General features: G+C 39.4%; 1 protein-coding gene across 14 annotated transcripts in view; it reads left to right on the forward strand.

The window, feature by feature from the left end:
• Positions 1-21,331, forward strand: part of TSHR (thyroid stimulating hormone receptor) — a 155,321-nt gene that overhangs the window by 12,465 nt on the left and 121,525 nt on the right. The window contains exons 1-2 of one of the 14 annotated variants that reach the window (XM_078054056.1): positions 16,274-16,322; positions 18,866-19,003. The exons of 11 other annotated variants lie outside the window; for them this stretch is intronic. In XM_078054056.1, the coding sequence (XP_077910182.1) occupies positions 18,966-19,003 (38 nt within the window). In that variant the 5' untranslated portion in view covers positions 16,274-16,322; positions 18,866-18,965. Of the gene's footprint in view, positions 1-16,252; positions 16,323-18,865; positions 19,004-21,331 lie in introns of those variants that run through there. 2 more of the 14 variants (XM_078054053.1, XM_036094014.2) reach the window with 2 other exon arrangements.

Here is a 21,331-nt window from a genome sequence, read left to right on the forward strand (position 1 = left end):
TTTAATGGGTCATTCTGCCATTCTATTAGGCAGTCTGTTTCTGCATGATTGGGAACACAGTAAGATTAGTGGATATGATGGTCATGTGCCCTTCATTGCACCTTCTCTCCCAAGAAATGGGTCTCTTGGTTAAGTGTTGTGCTGTTGCAGTGTGTGCAACAAGTTGGTTCTTGCAGTGCTGTATAGGATTTCATACTGGTAGATCAGGCAATCTATAAGCCCTCGAATAGTGGTTCCAGTGGAGGCAAGGACATCAGAGAAGGCAAACCCAAATCCAAATGAACAGTTCTTTTTAAAATGAATTACTACTTTCGACAGGTTAGAAAGGGTCCAGAAATCTCATCATCTCTAAAGGAGATCTGTACTGATTAACCAATCACTCCCCACTCTCTCTCTCCATCCCCCCTGAGAACTACTAATTTGCTTTCTGTCTTCATGGATTTACCTTCTCTGGACATTTTACATAAATGGAATCATACAACATGTGACCTATGTGCCTGGCTCCTTTCACTTAGCATAATGTTTTCACGTTTCATCCACAGTGCAGGAATAGAAAGAATGTGGCCCATCAGACAAGTGGCCTGATGGAAAAACAGATGTAAACAGGCCAAGCTTTATGTACTTTCAGGACTTTTCAAGCAGGTTCATTTCTAGCATCCTCGTGTAGAGAGCAGTCCCACTCCGTGTCTAAATGCCTTATACCTTAGATATAATCATTGGAATGCCAAAAATGCCCATAGTTATTCTCAGAGGCTTAGAGCTACAAAACTACTTTCCCATGTCAAAAGGTTTTGAGAGTACCCACCTTATGAAGGAGAGTGTTTCTAGCCAGCTGGCTGACCAACACCATGTGCTTATCCCTCCTGCATCCATGGCAATTTTAGTCAACACTTCTAGAAAGAGGTGACTTAATAGCAATGCATGAGCCATTGTCTATAACTCTTTTACCCTTTTAAGAGGCAATACTTACAAAGAACTTTTCTGTTATAGGTGAGTTGCAGAACTCAAACAATATCCCATTCGTAATGGTGTTCATTGTAATAATATTGGCTTCTATATCTTATAGCTCCATTGAACAATTTAACCAATATGCCAATAAAGAAAATTTGCTAATAACGAAGAAAAGGTTAAATGAAAAAAAATAGATTCTTCTTCCCGTGAGGCTTCCTGGAGCTTACTTCTCAGCTATTTCTTCCCGACCCACTCTGGAACTTGGAGATAGAAGATGAGTGGCCAAATTCTAGCTTTCCACCAACTCACTGTTTGGGAGAATCTGTTTGCTCAACTCACAGGATGAACAAACTAGTAAGATCTGTTATGCCCATATCATGGAGTAGTCATGAGGATCATGTGAGGTGATGCTATTAGCGTATACATGAAATACCTGGTAAACCAGAATAAAGCTTGATCAAAGTTAACTAGGATCACAAACGCAGTAGTAGATCTGAGAACTTGTGAGACCTGGCCTGATTTAGCCCTCAGTGTGGGTGTTATATTGATTTGGAGAGAGCACGCTTCTATCAGGGACCATTCAGCAGCTGTTTGGCTTGAGGATTGTGCAGCTTTATTAAGACCAAACACTTGTCCACTGTGCAAAAAGTACATTTTAAATATTTGTAAGATTGCTTATCTTCTTCCATAGATGTTCATCCCTAGGGAGTTACTGTCAGTAGGGTAAAGTGACTGAAATTCTAGCTGGGGATGGGGGGGCGGGTCTCTGTCCCAATAGGGCCCATAAATCTGTAAGGATCTATCTGTTCTGTGTCAGAGTTTGGCTGAAAAGGCTGTTAGGATTTCCAAACTCTCCAGATGCCCCTATTTAATGCTTGGCTGGCCTTCTTATGTAGCATAACCAAGTTGCCATTTCACAATCATCCTCAATCCCTGGAATCTAAAACAACAAAGCCAGAAGCTCTGAAATGTGCGCTATGAAGCATGAAAGAACCTATTAAGGTTCTGTCTGATTCAGTTTTTTGTGACAATAGAAGTTCTAATGTACTTACGAAGAATTCCTTTTACTCATAAGAAACTTGGCACTTTCTAGAAAGAACGTATCTCATTACCAAAAAGACCCAGGGTGGCTCAGAGGGGCTATGCTTCCTTTTTATATCGTATCCAGTATCTTCATCTTCAATAGCAACAGAGGGAGGGGAAATATCTTGAATGAAGCTAAGTCAGCAAAAGTCATGGTGAAAAGTAGAAGATGGGGGGCACCTGGGTGGCTCAGTCAGTTAAACGTCCAACTCTTGATTTTGGCTCAGGTCATGATCTCAGGGTTGTGAAATCGAGTCGGGCGTGGAGCCTGCTTAAGATTCTCTCACTCCTTCTCCTTCTGCCCCTCCCCTCTCCCAAAAAGAATTTAAGTAGAAGATGGAAATTTCCCACTTAAGGAAATTGTTGATGAACATTTTAGTAAGGCACTTAAATCTTTCTGTGTCTCATCTTCTGTATCTTGAAATGAAACCGTAGGATCGCTCTGTCCTACTTTGGAGAACTGTTGCAAAGACCAAAGAAGTAATTGTTCAAGTGTACAAGGTGACATTGGTTATTCAGGGACAGTCTTTCTCATTCAACAGAGTAAGAATATGGGGGGTTATGCTTTATCAAATATTTGGGGGAACACGGATTTATCACACAGGGATTTTGAGAGAATTGGATTGTAAAAACAAACAAAACAACAAAAACTACACAATTTAAAAGCATTTCCACCCATCCTTTCAAAATCTACTCTTCCAACAATGCAACACTCCTCTACTCTTCTACCTGCATCCGTACTCCCTGCTCTCCTCACCCCCTTCTTTGACTTCTTCCCTCACCCTCATCTCCCAGATTCTTTCCACTGTTGTCTAAACACACTCAAGTCTCTTGCTAAAACAAAATTCCTCCATGGTTCTCACATCTTAGTCCATCTGCCACTGCTGCTTCCCTACCTGTCTCCTTTCCTTTGCCGCTGAATGTTCATAAAGACTTTTCTCAAGTTGCTCTCTTGATGTTTTTACTTCCATTCACTCTTTAACTTACTGCAATCTGGCTTCTGCTCCCATTACTCAATTTAAAAGACTCTTGCTAAAATCACTAACAACTTTTGTTGCAAAATCCAGCAGACATTTTTAGATCCTTTCCTGGATGGTAGCTTTTGTAGTGATGACCACTTCCATCTGATTCCCCCACAATTGCACTCCTTGATTGCCTGGTGCCTCAAAGTGCATCTCTAATCAGCCTGGGAGGTAGGGCTGCAGTTTCACAATGAGAGCAGATACTGAGATATGAGCCAGTTAGGAGTGCTGCCTGGACCCCTTGCATTTAGCCTCAAGTGCATTCTTTTGTTTTAAAGTTGCGTATAGTTCTTTTATAGATTTTATTTATTTGAGAGAGAGAGAGAAAGCACATACAGGGGAAGTGGCAGAGGGAGAGGGAGAAGTATGCTCCCCAGGACCCTGGGATCATGACCTGAGCCGAAGACAGAGGCTTAACCGACTAAGCCACCCAGGTGCCCCTATAGTTCTTAAATTCAGTAAAGTTGCAGGATACAAAGTTATATAGAAATTGGTAGCGTGTCTATGCACTAATAATGAAGTAGCAGAAAGAGAAATTAAGAAAACAATTCCACTTACAATTGTACTAAAAAGAATAAAATACCTAGGAATAAACTTAACCAAGGAGGTGAAGGACCCGTACTCTGAAAACAATAAAACATTGATGAAATTGAAGATGACACAAACAAATGGAAAGATATTCCATGCTCATGGACTGAAAGAATCAATATTGTTAAAATGTCCATGCTACCCAAAGCAACCTACAGATTCAATGGAAGTGCGTTCTTGAATAGAGGGCTCACCTCCATGGCTGCCGAGGCTCACCCCGTGTGCTGTAATCTACTTCCCCATACACATTTGGAAAGCAGAGCATCCAGGATTCCAGTGGGTCTGTCTTCCTGCAGGAATTCAGAAGAGAGGTTAGGGGGCTGAACTCTAGCCCCTATTGCTCTAGTTGATGTCAGGGCCATAGTTGTGCTTCTGTCTCTCTCCACTATCTACTCTAAATTCCCCTCATACTCAGCTTTTATCTCTGCTGGTCTTGATGACTTATCTGCTGGTATGATCTAAGCTCTTATTTCTGAGGGGTCTGAACCCATGGTAACTATACGTTTTGCAGGTGGGCATTGCTGGGATTGTTCATTTTAGTCATAATTGAGCAAGTGCTATGGCATGCCCAAGTGGATTACATGAATTCCACATATATTCCTTCCTACTGTCATTGGGTCACAGCAGACCTATCTCTTCCCACTGATCAGGATCAGTTACTCCTACCCAGATAGTAACTCCTCCTTTAGTCTACTGGTCCCCGGATTTAAAAAGTCCAAAATCCCCAGATGGCAGTCATAGCTTCTAGATCCCTGCAGAGCCTAGAATTGTAGGGATTGGAAACACAAAATACCTCAGTGGGTCATTGGATATAAAGACCATCATATTCTTCCTAACGGGACACAACATCCAAACAGATTTGTGACTTAATATGTAACCTGCATGATGATTTCTCTGTGAAATAGGTCTCATGATTATATGCTGTGTTATATGAGATTATATACCTGGATCACATACTTTGAAATCTCCCAGATAGGGGTGTTTGCCTGAGGTTATAGAGGCAAGAAAGGTGAACAGTACCAAAGTAAGTATCTACTACTATGACAACAAACCACTGGCCCTTCCAGGAAGAAAGGGCTCAATGTGGTCAATTTGCCACAATATAGTACCCTCAAGTAATAGTGCCATATGGAATTCTGTTGCTAACTGTTTGGACTTTCAATGGTGGTAGTAGACAGATAAGCCTTGGTTAATGGGGGTCCTTGCTATTGACATGTAGTCTCCTCTCTGTTAGTGTGCCAATTGTGCTAGTTCTGGGGTGGCCAGTGACAAAGACTAGCTACCCTCGACTGATCAAGTCATTTTGTCTTAGTTACTCAATGCTTATCCTATGGTGACTGTTTTCTGGTGGTCTTTAATATCTTATACAAAGATCTTCACATTTCATGCCCACTCCCTTATACTCATCCTCATGCATCTAGCCCAGACTCTTTTTTCTACAATCTTCTAGCCTTTTTCTTCCCAGGCTCTGACCAGCTCACCAATCCATTTGCTCGTGAGTTCATATATATTCTTATCTTAGGCTACTTTTCGATGAAATCCACCCATTAGGAAGATTTTCCCTTGCTGCTGTTTTTCAAGGCCCCCTTTAGATGTAGCTCATGTCCATTTTGGGTGGACATACTTAACCAACTTCTATATACCAAACCAAATGATCCACTAACCAAGTTCTGGCTTTTGTCTTTTTCCTTTAGCTGCTCATATGGGACACTTCATACAGCCATAGCTGTGAGCCAAGAAAAGGACAGTGATAGAATCTTAGTAGTTGATGTGGAGGTCTAGGATACTACTAGCTCATACAGTTTATTCATGCTTTGTAGTCCTGCTCACTTTGATCCCTGATGTGCTTTTCCATCAATAAATTGCTCCAGAGTCTGCCTGATGTTATGACAGTGGGTTCTAGAGAACTCAGCTCATGATGGGCAATTTAGGATGCATGGTCACTTGACTTCCATAGTCAAATGTTCTGTCTCATTTGACTGACGGCCCAGTAGCATACCAAGAGCTGTTCTTCTGCACTGCAGATGTGTGGACTTGCTCCAGAACTCTGGGGAACTGCATTATGAGTCTCCTGTGAAGGCTTACCTTAAACTCCACACCACACTCTCTTTTTTCTCTGTTGTCTCCAACACAATAGAGTTTACCATATCATATGACCCAAGGTGGAGTGCAGAGTCCTGCTCAGCCCCTATTCCAAGCTGGCAGAATTCCGTGTCAACTGAAATATGGTCAGAGCCATCCTTGTACAGTATTCCACTGAATGAATAAACTATAATTTGACTATTTTTCCTACTGAGGGATAAATAAGAGCATAACTCTGAGTCCTGAGATTGGTCTTAGCTTTTTCTGATTTCCCACTGACTAGATAAGGGCTTTCACATTTGGTTTTCAGTTCTTAGTTGTCTCAGCTTTTCATTATCTGTCTGTAGTAGCTTCAATACAACTTAATTGAAGTCAGCTGATTGCATGGATGCATTGCTTTTCTTCAATTCACTCATTCTTACCCCAGCCTACCCCTGACATGCATACTTTCCTGTCCTAGAGCATGAATCATTCCACAGGCTGCATTTCATCTAATTTCCATAGTTTTATCTTCCAGTTCACTATTCTTCAGCTGACTACTCTTCTGTTTAATCTATCCAGTATTACTGCATGTATTGTTTATTTCTGTTATATTTCATTGTGTTTTTTATATTTTATTTTTTTGTGGTTTTAGTTATGTTTTTTATGTTCTGGATTAATTTAAACAAACTTTAGAGTCACTATGAAATTGTTCTATTTTCTGAAATTCTTGGGGACTTCAATTTGTTAATTTTTGGGTCTACTGGCTCTTCCATGGTGAATTGTTACCTTCTTATTTTATAATTTTGGATTATGAGCTCATCTTCAGCATGACTATATCATTGAGAATTTTGTACAGCCTGGGCTGAGAGCAGGAGTCATCAGGAGCAACATTAAGGATATCAACATTAGAGATTTCACCACTCAGGTGAAACATATTTTATGTTACTGTCTCAGCTTGGGAGATGCCTCAAGCAGGGAGTAGTTTAAATGCTATCCCAAACACCCAAGTCCATGGCTAGGAGCATGATTCTAGATTCTCAAGAATATTTTTTCAATACAGAACATATACAAGGGATATACAAACTTTGGTCAGGGGGTAGCTATTTTCTGTCTCATATTTTCACTAAGTATGTAGCCTTTTTACATTACCAAGTTTATAGCAGTAGCTTAATTCCACCTCTGCCTTTCACATGTGCCAAGGTCTGTTCTTCTGACCTGGTGTCAGCATTAAAAGCCAAGCTCCCAGGCTACTGAGTTTGGGGAAAACTTCCCCACTATAACCTTCCTGCTCTTAGAACATTCACAAAGCTTACCATTCTGTTTTCAGTTCTCTCTGGATACCTGGGAAGTTCTCTTCCTTCCGGGGAGTTCAGCTATTCATTGAAAGAATTATGTCTTATCCAGCATTTATGGGTGGCCACAGTGGGGAGGCTTTTGGACTGGGCAGACTCTAGGAAGTCTCCATTTTTCAGTCCCTAGATTATTGATTCTACAGATATTTATTTTTTCAGTGGCTATATTGGGTATTGAAAATATTATGTTAAGAAAAGGAGAAATAGATCCTATGTTATCAACTTTATGATATAAACTAGACATCAGTTTCTCTAGGAAGATTTCCTGGACCTTTCTCAAATCTAGATTACACAGACCTAATCTAGCACTGCATATTTCCTCATTCTATCAGACTATTTCAATTGCATGTTTCAGTGTTTGCATCATCTTCTAAATTAGACTATAAGCTCTGAGATGGTAAAGAATGTCCTCTCAATTAATGATTCCAAAGCACCTTGAAAGCCCAGCATATTAGCAGGAATTAGAATGTAATTGTTGAACACAATTATTTCTGAAAACACTTGAAAAATTTCAGTGTCTTTATGAAAATTCCATTATCAGCCTTTCATTTTCCAGGTCATTCTAACATTATCAACCTTTCCTTTATCTTAAGTTCTTTCTTCTCTGCAAATAAATTTGCTCAAGTCTCCTTTATTCTTACAGAGCAAAGCAAAACAATAATACCTCCCCTAGTACTTGACACCTTCTCAAGATAGTATTTCTGTCTTCTTCAGTTAAGTACTACTCAATTTGCCATTCTTGCATCTGCAAATTCTCTTAAAAGCCAGGCAAAGCAGTCCTGGTTCTTCCTATGTGCCATTTCCAAAGTCATACTGGTCCTCTATGAGGCAATATGCTGTAGCACTCTGGTACTCTGTCGGCATTTTATGACTTCTGCCTGATTCCCTTACTTTCTGGTGACCCCCTGAAGCCTTTGCTTGCTCGTTTCTGTGTGGGTACTTCAACCTTGGTTCAATCTTCTTGTATTCATTTTGTTTTAAAAACTTCCCACACTCTCTAATTGACAGCAAAGCTCACCTGGGATTCCTCCACCAGGTCACTCAGCTGGAAGCTCTCTATTGTCTCCTCCTGGTAGCTGGCAGACTGGCATTTCAATTAGCTTATATTAACAATGCTAACCTTTTTGCTTGATGAAGTTACCCCTTAAGTTCTAGTATCTTCCTTTCACTCTCATATTCCTCACTGCCACTGTTTGTTCATTCTTTATCCCTTTTCAGATTGACTTCTGCCCCCATCCTTCTGCCAAAACTTGCTGTACCATGGATACAAGGGTGTCTTGTCAGTCTTCGTCTTCTGGATGATTTCTGATATTTAAAAATAGTGCCCTTTCCTTTCCTATATACCCATGACATATTTATTCCAAGAATTGGAAACTCCATCTGAAGTTAGATACTTAAGGGGTTTTCAAATTTGACTGCAGATTAAGATTGCCGGAAGAACTTATTAAAAATATTGGTTCCTGAGCGATCCCTGAAAAGCCTTACATATTAGAAGTAAGAGGTAGAGGTAGAGGTTGGAAATCTGCATTTCAGTTTATTTGTTCAGTTAGCAAAACATCACTTGGTAGAAATTTAAACCATATGTACTGGTGGATCAATGCTAAAATGTAAGTCACTCTTAACAGTTCTCTTTGGTTCCCTCCCCTAAGGCAACTACTGTTAGTAGTTTCTGGAAGATCCATCAAAACACAAACTCCATGTTTTGTTTTGTTTTTTTAATTTTTTTATTGTTATGTTAATCCCCATACATTACATCATTAGTTTTAGATATAGTGTTCCATGATTCATTGTTTGTGCATAACACCCAGTGCTCCATGCAGAACATGCCCTCCTCAATACCCATCACCGGGCTAACCCATCCTCCCACCCCCCTCCCCTCTAGAACCCTCAGTTTGTTTTTCAGAGTCCATTGTCTCTCATGGTTCTTCTCCCCCTCCAATTCCCCCCCCCATTTTTCCCTTCCTTCTCCTAATGTCCTCCATGCTATTCCTTATGTTCCACAAGTAAGTGAAACCATATGATAATTGACTTTCTCTCCTTGACTTATTTCACTTAGCATAATCTCCTCCAGTCCCATCCATGTTGATGTAAAAGTTGGGTATTCATCCTTTCTGATGGCTGAGTAATATTCCATTGTATATATGGACCACATCTTCTTTATCTATTCATCTGTTGAAGGGCATCTCGGCTCTTTCCACAGTTTGGCTATTGCGGACATTGCTGCTATGAACCTTGGGGTGCATATGGCCCTTCTTTTCACTACATCTGTGTCTTTGGGGTAAATACCCAGGAGTGCAATTGCTGGGTCATAGGGTAGCTCTATTTTTAAATTTTTGAGGAACCTCCACACTGTTTTCCGAAGTGGCTGTACCAGCTTGCATTCCCACCAACAGTGTAAGAGGGTTCCCCTTTCTCCACAACCTCTCCAACATTTGTTGTTTCTTTCCCTGTCCATTTTTGCCATTCTAACTGGTGTAAGGTGGTATCTCAATGTGGTTTTGATTTGGATTTCCCTGATGGCTAATGATGATGAACATTTTTTCATGTGTCTGTTAGCCATTTGTATGTCTTCTTCGGAGAAGTGTCTTTTCATATCTTCTGCCCACTTTTTGACTTGATTATTTGTTTTTTGGGTGTTGAGTTTGAGAAGTTCTTTATAGATCTTGGATACGAGCCCTTTATCTGTAGTGTCATTTGCAAATATCTTCTCCCATTCTGTGGGTTGCCTCTTTGTTTTGTTGACTGTTTCCTTTGCTGTGCAGAAGCTTTTTATCTTGATGAAGTCCCAAAAGTTCATTTTTGCTTTTGTTTCACTAGCTTTTGGAGATGTATCTTGAAAGAAGTTGCTGTGGCCAATGTCAAAGAGGTTACTGCCTATGTTCTCCTCTAGGATTTTGATGTATTCCTGTCTCACATTGAGGTCTTTCATCCACTTTGAGTTTATCTTTGTGAATGGTGTTAGAAAATGGTCAAGTTTCATTCTTCTGCATGTGGCTGTCCAATTTTCCCAGCACCATTTATTGAAGAGACTGTCTTTTTTCCATTGCATGTTTTTTCCTGCTTTGTCAAAGATTATTTGACCATAGAGTTGAGGGTCCATATCTGGATTCTCTATTCTGTTCCATTGGTCTATATGTCTGTTTTTGTGGACCTCTGGCCCTTCATAGACTCCTTGGAAAGCTGGATTTCATGCCCTATTGAAAGGCTTCTCATTTGAGTCAGACTAGAAGAAGATGCCCTGATATGAATCTGACAAATATCCCTAAACCTTAACCTGTTACAGCTGTTACTTTGTTAGTTTTTGAAGTACACTGATGCTACAAACACAAAATTGGTGGCTGTTTTCTTTATTTTTTTTTTTAAGATTTTATTTATTCATTTGAGACACAGAGATACAGAGAGAGAAAGAGCATGAGCAGGGAGAGAGGCAGAGGGAGAGGGAGAAGCAGGCTCCCCACTGAGCAGGGAGCCTGATGCGGGGCTCGATCCCAGGACCCTGGGATCATGACCTGAGCTGAAGGCAGACGCTTAACCATCTGAGCCACCCAGGCACCCCAGTGGCTGTTTTCTTTAGACAGAGGCCTGAAACAGGAATAATTTTTAAATGTTTTATACAAGTAAGCAGCGATGTTCGTGAATTAGAAGACTGACATACAGATTGAACAAGTCCTGATTTTTCTCTCTTAATCAAGAATAATTGGCAAATGCATTCATAGCTCCTAAAAATTAGTATTTTCTCATATGATGTTATGATTCAAGATTAAAAGACCTATAAACTCCTCTTCCCATTAAATTACTCAATATAATGCAAAACAGCCCATCCTTTTAACCTGTCACTCCATCCTCATACGTACCTCATACTTTTAATGAAAGTTGCTCACCAGTGCACACGAGAGAAAAGACTTAAGTGTGGAGAAGAATTCTTTTTTTCAAACAAGTGGTTATACCTACTTACAAAAAAGACTTGAGAGCTTGGACACACTCCAAGAGCCTCTGAATATTTTTCTTCAACAGAAATTCCAGCCCAGACGTTCAGTAACCCAGGTTTGTTTTCAAAGAGGGAATAAAGAAACAAATTTCATAAAGACAGGCCAAAATTTGAAAGCAATTAATGGTGACAGGTCCAAGGCTTTTACTTCATTTTATTATTAACACGACACTCTTTCCAGATTTTATTGTCAAATATTGGAGAAGAGGAGGGAAAAGGAGTCTAGCGATTGAAGAGAAAATTCAGTGGAAAGGGGCGTATAAAAGCCATGTTGAGAGTAGAGGAAGAGTAATTAAAGACTCAGCAGACTGCCAGGGACACTGGAAAGTTAGCGAATAGCAACAGGTGACAAACAGGAGCCTAAAGAAGGTCTTCTCATGGATTTCAAACTTTGGGAAGGATATTACAGACCAAGATCAGCTGACATTATAGGTGGAGAAGTTGCTTTAAGTGAATTTACACCAACAAACCTGGAGAGATTATATCCCTAGGTGCTAAAGTGCTTTAGTCATAAATCCCTGAGGGCACTGTCTAGAATTTCTGGGGAATCTTGGAAAATAAGCATTGAACCAGAGAAATAGGATAACTTTGTCCTGGTTTTCTAAAAAAGGGGAAAAGATAACTTCTTATTTGCTGGGTCACTTAACTGCTCTGAACCTCTAGTTCTTCTGTAAATTGATGACTATTTACTAGCCCTATTATCCACCAGAATTGTTTTCAGAATTAAATAAAATAAGATAGCAAGTTAATCACAAATTCTAAATCAATATAAAAATATTACCAATTATTGAAAAATCTACCTTCTTTGTATGTTCATTGCACTTTACACATGCCTCTGTTACACAGTTTGACATGTTGCATGATGGAAAAGTTTATGTCCAGTTTCCTAACTGGAATGTGAGATACTCAAGAAAAGAGACTGTGACTTATTTTTTTATATGAACTCACAACCCAAAACACTGATTAGCATTTAATGGGGGCTTAGTAAGTTTTTGTCGAATGAGGCAATATTAAAAAATAATCTCAGTATGTTGTTCTGTAAGTCAAGATGCACAGGATGTTATTGGAGATAAATGTTAACCCTAGGTTTAGGTCTAAAAAATACTTGCAGAGTTACAGGGGTAACTGTAAAAGTCAACTGGTGAAGTCCGAGCCCAGAGTTCACAGTAAAAACCTCTGGGAGCTGTAGTCAACTATAAAAAGAGCCAAGAGACAGATGAAATTTCCAATAATATTAATATTAATTTTGTCAACAGTACATGGTATCCAAATCAAGAGAAATGTTAATCTCATGCATTCAGTACAAGTTGAATCACATTTTAAAAGGGAATTGACAAACTAGAATAAATTCAGGTGACTGCAATTTAAGAGGGTATATATTATGGAGTTGAAAGAGCCCAAGTAGGGCCCAAGGGAAGAGAAAAATAAAAGATAGACTTGAGCTGTCTTCAGATATTTAAATGTTATCCAGTGTTGCCTCTGTAGGTGAAACTTAGGCCCCCCAAAATTGTAATTCCAAACCGGGTTGTCACATGTCAAATTTAGATGCAATATAAGAAGGAATGTACTAATGATAACAGCTCTTCAACAATGGAATGACTCTTCTATGAGGTGGAAGGACAGTCAAGGATTCAGCCTGTGGCTGAACGCCTATGCTTTAGATATTTTTTGTACTCCTATCCATGCTCAGCATAGTGGTGAGCACACAATCCATAGTCCCCAAATATTTCTCACAGATTGATGCCAAGGAAAATAATCATATTTAACTATGAGTATGTGCCTACTCTGCCCAGTAGAGTTTAGATCTAGGCCTGTTATTTAGAGTAGTGATCTCCAGATCTAATTCATTGTGTATTCCTATCAGTAAAATTTTTGAACACGTACTCCTAATATACACATTCATTTCTAAATTTCATGCTATACAACTGTAGTAATCAGCACATCTTATACATGTTTATAAGACACATATAATATAAAGGTGAAGGTGTGAGATAAAGAAAAAGAAATGTTAATGTGTTTTTTTTTCTTTTCTATATGAAATAGCTCCATTCAGCCAACCCATTTTGCAGAGCACTGGTGGACAATTAAGGAGCTTAATTTACCTCTGTCTCAAATACTTGGATATTTTGGACCCTTCCTGGTGTTAATTATCTACAAATTCATCTGAAAGTTTTTCATTCCCCTTTTCTCATGTAGACAAAACTATTTAGGTGGAGTTCTTTTGCTTTTGTTTTTTGAAGAAGGTTAAGTGATTTTTCTGGAATTTCTGTATATGTTTTTTGTAAGCCTTAAAAATAATAATTTTAAAAGTCAGTTTCCTGTTTTTGATCCATGGTTTTGATCCAGTTTTTCTATTTTGTGTCTCAAAAACAGGTGTTTTCCCTTATAAATATAATACATTTTTCAAAATTGTAACTGCATGGTGTTCTGTTGAGATGAGAAATTCAAATTAATTGCATCAGCAGGAACTGAATTGCTAATTCTTCCTCCTTCTGTTAAACTTTCAATTGAATCCCAAAGTCCCAACATAAACCCAGCAGCCTTGTGTGAATTTTTAGATGCTCTCTGCTTCACCAATATCTTCTCCCTTTCCTGGAAGATTTGAACTATCTTGAATGAATTGTTATGCAATATAATGCTACACATTCCCATGATTCTTCTTTATTCTTGGAAACTTTCTTCTACGACCTAGTGAGTGACTATAATTTGTTTATTGTGAAATTTGTGAAATCACGTTCCTCTGTCGTGAACCATCAGAGGAATTGCCAAGAGACAAGCAGGTTTCATCTGAGGAATTTACTTCCAGTTACTTAAGGGGCCCAGAAAACTTCCACATTCAGACTTGGTTTTTGTTGGAAAGAAGTGTTGTCCTCGGGCGCCTGGGTGGCTCAGTTGGTTAAGCGACTGCCTTCGTCTCAGGTCATGATCCTGGAGTCCTGGGATCGAGTCCCACATCGGGCTCCCTGCTCAGCAGGGAGTCTGCTTCTCCCTCTGACCCTCCTCCCTCTCATGCTCTCTGTCTCTCATTCTCTCTCTTGCAAATAAATAAAAAATCTTAAAAAAAAAAAAAAGAAGTGTTGTCCTCATAATTGGGAAAACCCAGGTGTTAAGCAATGGTACCACTAAGAATCCAGTCTCTTGCCTAAGGTTTCTTTGGGATTCCTGTAGCAATAGTGGAGGGAAAGTCTTTTGTCCTAGTCCCTCCTTGGGCCTCCAGGGGCTCCTGTTTTCTCAAATCCTAAAGAAATAGACCCTATGGACTGAGGTGGGTGGGGTGGTAGGATAGAACGAAAAAGAAAAAAGTTTCTTCTTGTCTAGTTTCCACTCACCAAAAGTATTTTTCCCAGAGGTAATACAAGACAAAACACTGGTTTACCAAGTCTCTCCGGCTCTGCTTTCTGGGTGACCTGATAGCGAATTAGTAAGTTACTGAACATCAGTAAAGAAGATACAATTGTAAAGAAGATACAATATTATGATTATGGTGCTACTATTGTAAAGAAGATACAATATTATGTATCTTTGTAAAGAAGATACAGTATTATGATTATGGTGCTACTATTACTATCCATTTGGTAATTCTGTCTCCTGCACTTAATCTCATTTAATCTGAGGCAGGTTTTATTGTTCCCATTTTACAGATGAGGAAACTGAGGTTTAGTGAGATTCATGAATGCAGTCAAGATCATATCGCTAGAAAGGAGTGGCCTTGGGCCTTGAATGAAAACTGTCTGCTTCCAGAGCTCCATGCTCTGCACCTCTACTGGGAATAAGACTAATACCATCTCTTTGGGTAAATACCCACTAGTGCGATTGCTGGATTGTAGTATAGTTTTATTTTTAACTTTTTGAGGAACCTGCATACTGTTTTCCCCAGTGGCTACACAAGTTTGCATTCCCACCGACAGTGCACAAGAGTTCCTTTTTCTCCACATCATTACCAACCCCTGTTTCTTGTGTTGTTGATTTTAGCCATTCTGACAGGTATGAAGTGATATCTCATTGTAGTTTTGATTTGCATTTCCCTGATGGTAAGTAATGATGAGCATCTTTACATGTGTCTGTTGGCCATCTGTATGTCTTCTTTGGAGAAATGTCTGTTCATGTCTTCTGCCCATTTTTAAATTGGATTATTTGCTATATTATATACCTGAAACTAATATAAAACTGTTATCTAACTGGAATTGAATTTAAAACTTAAAAATAAAAAGCAAAACTGGAGGGGATTATGCTAAGTGAAATAAGTCAATCATAGAAAGACAATTATCATATGGTTTCGTTCATATGTGAAACATAAGGAATAGAGCAGAGGACCACAGGGGAAGGGAAGGAAAACCGAATGGGAAGAAATCAGAGAGGGAGACAAATCATGAGAGACTCTGGACTCTGGGAAACAAACAGGGTTACAGAAAGGAGGGGCATGGGGGGATGGGGTGACCAGGTGATGGGTATTAAGGAGGGCACATGTTGGCATGAGCACTGGGTGTTATACGCAACTAATGAATCATTGAACACTACAACAAAAACTTATGATGTTGGCCAACTGAACATAATGAAAAATAAAAAAATATTTATCAGGGGACTAAATAAATACTTTAAAACCATCAAAAAAAAACAAAAAATGGTACCATCTCATAGTTATACCTTATAAATCACTTTGATCTTTATTATCCCCACCAGAATAATTCCATAGGTAAATAGGACAAATATTAACATCTGCTCCTCCCTATCCCTCTATAACTCTTTAGCCCCCATTTAAAAAAAAATAAGGAAACCAAAGCTCAGAAAATGCAAAGGATTTTTCTAAGGTCACATAGATAGTAAATGGAGTTGAAACTGAACGAACTTTAGTCCTGTGATTGCTACACCACACTTCTTTGTCACCTAGGGGTAAGGAGATCCAGCTTTGCCTCTCACTAGCACTTCCTAAAATGGTCATCTAAACCCTGCAGTTTTTGCATATGCAAAATAGATGGGAATAACAACAATAATAATCAGTACATTAATTATCTCACAGTGTTATTACAAAGATCGAATGAAATAATATACATAGGTTTTTATGGAATGAGTAGATTATATCCAAACCAAGATAATTTTATTATTAGGACTATCCCAGGTTAGAAACTAGATTGTCCAGCTTCTGCCAAATTGCAGGACAGGGCAAGCGTTTACAACTACCCATCTCCTCACCTCCCAATTCCCAGGTAGCACACACTCTGCTGCTGCTTTTGTTCTGCCTCTCAGACAGGAATTTTGCCTGAAAAGACATCAAAGGTATGTAAGCAGCAGGAGATCTTCCATATTTGCCTACATTTTATGATAAGGCTGCTTCTCTCCCCTGTCCCTTGAGGTGGTATGTACTTACTTGGGAAGCCATCCACAGCTTGTTCTCCCCTGTATGGGACATGGAAGTGGTTTTGTTGTACTTTATTTTTTTTTAAGATTTTATTTATTTATTTGACAGAGAGAGACAAAGCAAGAGAAGGAACACAAGTAGTGGGAGAGCGAGAAGAAGGCTTCCCACTGAGAGGGAGCCCGATGAGGGGCTCAATGCGGGGCTCAATGCAGGGCTCGATGTGGGGCTGGATCTCAGGACCCTGGGATTATGACCTGAGCCGAAGGCAGAAACCTAACGACTGAGCTACCCAAGTGCCCCACTTTTGTTGTACTTTAGAGGGAAATCTTGAAAGCTGGATGGCCGGTCCTTACACCACTACGAATGTCCCAGTGCCCATTTGATATAGTTGATAACAAAGATCAATGAAGTAGTTTGAAAGGAAGAAGTAGAATCTTTGTACTGATCCAGGATATTGGGGAGTAGAAAGTACTGCTTTCTTTCTGCAATTTGTGAAACAAAAAGGTAGACTGTTTCTATTCTTTTAAGAAATTGTTCAAAAAAAATTGTGTGTGTGTGTTGTGATGTGGAAGATATAAACAGTGTGGGAGAGAGCAGGTTTTTCATTTCATTGCTAGATTTATTTATTCAATATTTTTTGGGTGCTGACACTGTGCTAGGTCATGGAAATGGAATGCTGAAAAAGACAGATAGCTTGTCCATATTCTCATGGAATTTGCATTCCAGATGGACGGCCAACATTGATCAAACAATTACAAGTTCAGTGGGTATTACAAAGGAGAAAAACAGACTTCCATTGTAACTTTATTTGGGAGCACTCTGCAATGTCTTGAAGTTCTTACTTATAAAGATCAAGTGGAAGCTACTGCCACATACTAGAGAATTCCAAATGACTTCCAAAAATGAAAAACTTGAACTTCTTAAATAATAACTATTCTAAAAAGAAACTAGAATGGCTAATCTTGGCTCTCAGTCTCTCTAAAGCCAGTGTAAAGGAAACAAGAGATACACAACATTATCTTGACCTTGCTGACCAGCAGATAGCCCAAGAAACAGTGCAGACAACATGGTAGAAAGAAGGATCAAAGAATGTATTTTATAAGGATAATGAATTCTGCTGACTTCTCCTCTTCTGGGTTATAATAATTTCGGCCTTTTTTGTAATCATACCCTGTTGGAAAGCCACATGGCTTGGACTGATTTTTGCCTACTACAGATTTTGGTTTCCAAAACTACATCTCCATGACTGAGGAAATGGGCAGTCTCAGGTTGGCTGGCTCCATCAAGAACACTTAAAACTTGATTGCACAATTGTATGACCAACTGGGCTCTTAGCATCAACTAGAATTTTCTCATTGGCATCTAATTTTGAAGATATCATATTGCTTGGGGAAGAAAAGGGGAATACTTATGATTTTTATGGACTTACAGAGTTTTAGTACTGGAAGAGGAACATGGAGACCATCTACTTTAAACTTCTACCCAATGTAAGACTCTCCTGAGCTTGATTCATATTTATCCATTGAATACACATGAGAAAGGGAACTTACTATTTCATTTTTGAAGAAGTCTGTTATTCCTTCCTACACTGGAAAAAAATCTACCACCTTTGGTCTTAGTTGTGTCTACTAGAGCCCCATAAAATAAATCAGAAAGAATCTCACTTCTATTTAATGATTTTCCTCTCTCCCATAAGTCTTTTCTAGGCTAAACAGTTTTTTTTCTCCATTCTAAACGTACGTGACCCTCCAAACTGCTACCATTTTGGATGATGGAGATTGAGGAGATGGGAGAGGAGTGAAATGTTTGTGTCTCTTATGGAACATACTTACTGTTTCTCTCAGTTTTGTAACATCAACAGGTCTGATCAGCATACAACCTGTGCCCCTCTTCAAACTGATATTTACACTGCATGGATCCACTTTTATTGTAAAGATAAAGGCAGAATTTCTCCATTAATATTGCCAGATGTGGTGACTTTCCTCTTCATTCTCTTTGGTTCTAAAAAATGCCCAATAAATATAATACTGGCTCTAAAATTATGCTCTGGGTTTGCCATGTTGTTGAGTCACGAGAATATATTATTTTTTAATTTCTATTTTGCTCTGAATTTTAGTAAGTTTGGCAAAAGGAATATAAAAACAGCTGTCCCCAACTTATAGGGTTGTTTTCCAAAAGTCAGTTGTTTGGAACGTACTTTACGTGTATGTTAAATTTTCTGGCTAGCCTACCAAAGACCTTTTAACCCCTCAGATGCCTGACCTTGTAATACCATACCAGAAACCAGCTGCAAACCAGAGATCAGACTCAGGTTTTTGGTTTAACATGTGCTTTAAGCACTGCACCATCAGAAATACTTTTGTAGCCAACACTATGTTTCACAATGTTTTTCTGGATTAATATGTCCAAGTGACTACTGGGAATACCAGGAATGTTTTCATGCTTCCCCTCTCCTATCCAGTTGAGTTCAGGATTCCCTGTGCCAGCCAGCCGAACACATAACCCTGGGGCTCCTAGCAACCTGAGCCTGGCGGTGGCTAGAAAGGTGACCCGCAGTGACAATGCTCCAGACCTTCTGGAAAAAGATCATACCATTCAGGTATACTTCTCGGTCTTAATCTGTTCTACCTGGGCTCCCATGCTTTTCATTCATGTCAGCCTGATACAGTCTCTTACTCATTCTCAATCTCTCTCTCTATTTTTCTCTTTTCTTGGGCATCAGGATGAAATCTCTTAGTTTTGCTTCCCTTGCCCCTGAAATACTCTCCAAGCTGTTAGCAGTTTTCTAAGGATTTTTCCTCGGTGGTAGCAAAATGAATTAAGTGAATGAATGCATGAATATTGCTAGTCACAAAGGGAAAACAGGAATTATAAAAAAAAAAAAAATCTCTCTTACAGCATTCTCTGTCCCTCAATCTCTCTCCCCCTTCTCGGTCTCACCTGTACCTGGAAGGGAGAGGCAGAATCACCTTGACCCCTCTGGTGGGTCAGGTAAAATACAGGAAAAGCAAGGACAGAGCATTCTAGACCTTAAAGGTGAAAAAGTGACATCTGCTGGCATTTGACCTTCGCTAAGAAAGTAGAACAGAGCTTTTGTGGGAGTTGGGAAAGAGGAGCTGGGGCCTAATCTTGTTGGTCTTCCTTTTGCCCTGCCTCTCTTTTCACAAAGGAGCAGGTGTTCCTAAGCTTTTCCAAGACCCCACTACCAGTTTATCCTCTTCCTCTCTGTTGGAGACCTGCTTGAGTATTACAGGAGCACAGTGGCTAATCCGAAAGTCCAAGATTCAAACAGCTCGGATCCTTGACAGTTTTCTGGTAACTCACGGCAGAAGAACTTGGCCCAAACTGATTTGAGATTATTCATTCTTATTGATAACATTTATTACAAAAATATCAATTACCAGTGTGACTGTGTTTAAGGTACAGCCCCAGATCCTGTTTGGCTGTAATAAAACATGTGTATATTCCCTTTCTAAAAGCTGACAATTTCTGAGTTCTAAAATACATCTGGCCCCAAAAGTTTCTGAGTAAGGGATTATGGCCCCTTATGTCCTATTTTCCTGCACCTTCCTCCCTCCAGCAAAGTGTAGAAGTTAAGAGTATAGACTCTGGTGCCCCAGGATGGATTCGAATCCTGTCTCCAATAGTTGTGTGTGAACTTGCTTAATTTGCTTAACCTCTTTGTGCCTGTTTCCTCATTTAAATAGGGATAATAATAGTGCCTACCTCAGTGTTGTTGTGAAGATTAAAATGAGCTGATCTGGGTAAAGTGTTTAAAATAATTCCTGGCACACAGTAAGCACCTTACATTTACTATTACCATCATCCTTTGTCCTTCACCACTACCTACAGTTTCTGCACATAAAATTCCTATCCTAGTCTGCCTCCTCATAGTTAACCCTCTATCAGTTTCCTTCCATTCTCCATCATAAAGCAAAAACCTTACTTTCTCTTCAGGGATCATACTTTCTAGTTCCTACTTAGTCTTTGACCTGCTAACAACTCATTAGTTTTCCCATTATTTACTCTCCTAGAGATCCCTAACGACTCAACCACCTATTTAAAAGGTTGTGGTTCAGTTTTTATTCTGCTTGGTATTTGTGTAACACGTGATATTTCTATAACCAATAGACTCTCCAAGCTTGTCACTGTTCTAACTCTCCTGAGACTTGCTCATTAAAGGTTGACCTTCCTGAGGATTCATTCTTTGTCCTCTTTGAACACTACCAGGCTCCTTAAACAATCTCATGCTGTGTTTGCCTTTCTGTGTCTGGCTTATTTTAGTCAGCATAACGTCCTCAAGATTCTGCATGACTCCACTTATGTGAGATATCTAAAACTGTCAAATGTATAGAATCAGAGGGTGGAATGGTGATTGCCAAGGGCTGGCAGGAAGGGAAATGGGGAATTCTAATCAATGGGCATAATGTTTCAGTTAAACAAGGTGAATAAGCTCTAGAGATCTGCTGCACATTGTTTACCTATAGTCAACAATACTGTGTTGTACACTTAACGTGTCATAGACTTAAAAATTTAGAGTGTAGATCTCTGATGTTCTTACCACAACAAACTAATATTTAAAAAATAAAAATAGGGGTGGCTGGGTGGCTCAGTTGATGAAGCATCTGACTCTTGATTTCAACTCAGGTCGTGATCTCAGGGTCCTAAGGTCGAGCCCCGCGTCACCCTCCACCCTCAGCGAGGAGTCTGCTTGAGGATTCTGTTCCTCTCTCTCTACCCCTCCCCCTCCTCGCTGGCTCTCTCTGTCTCTAAAAATAAATAAATAAATCTTTAAAATAAAAATAAGTAAGTAAAAATAAAATAACTCTTAATACTTAAAAGAAGGAATAAAATCTAGCATTTCTATAATGGACAACTAGATGGGTAAGTTTTTCTTAGCATTTTCTATAAGAAAAAGCAGCTTTTG

The sequence above is a fragment of the Halichoerus grypus genome, chromosome 8 (assembly GCF_964656455.1).
Source record: "Halichoerus grypus chromosome 8, mHalGry1.hap1.1, whole genome shotgun sequence".
NCBI classification, from domain to species: domain Eukaryota; kingdom Metazoa; phylum Chordata; class Mammalia; order Carnivora; family Phocidae; genus Halichoerus; species Halichoerus grypus.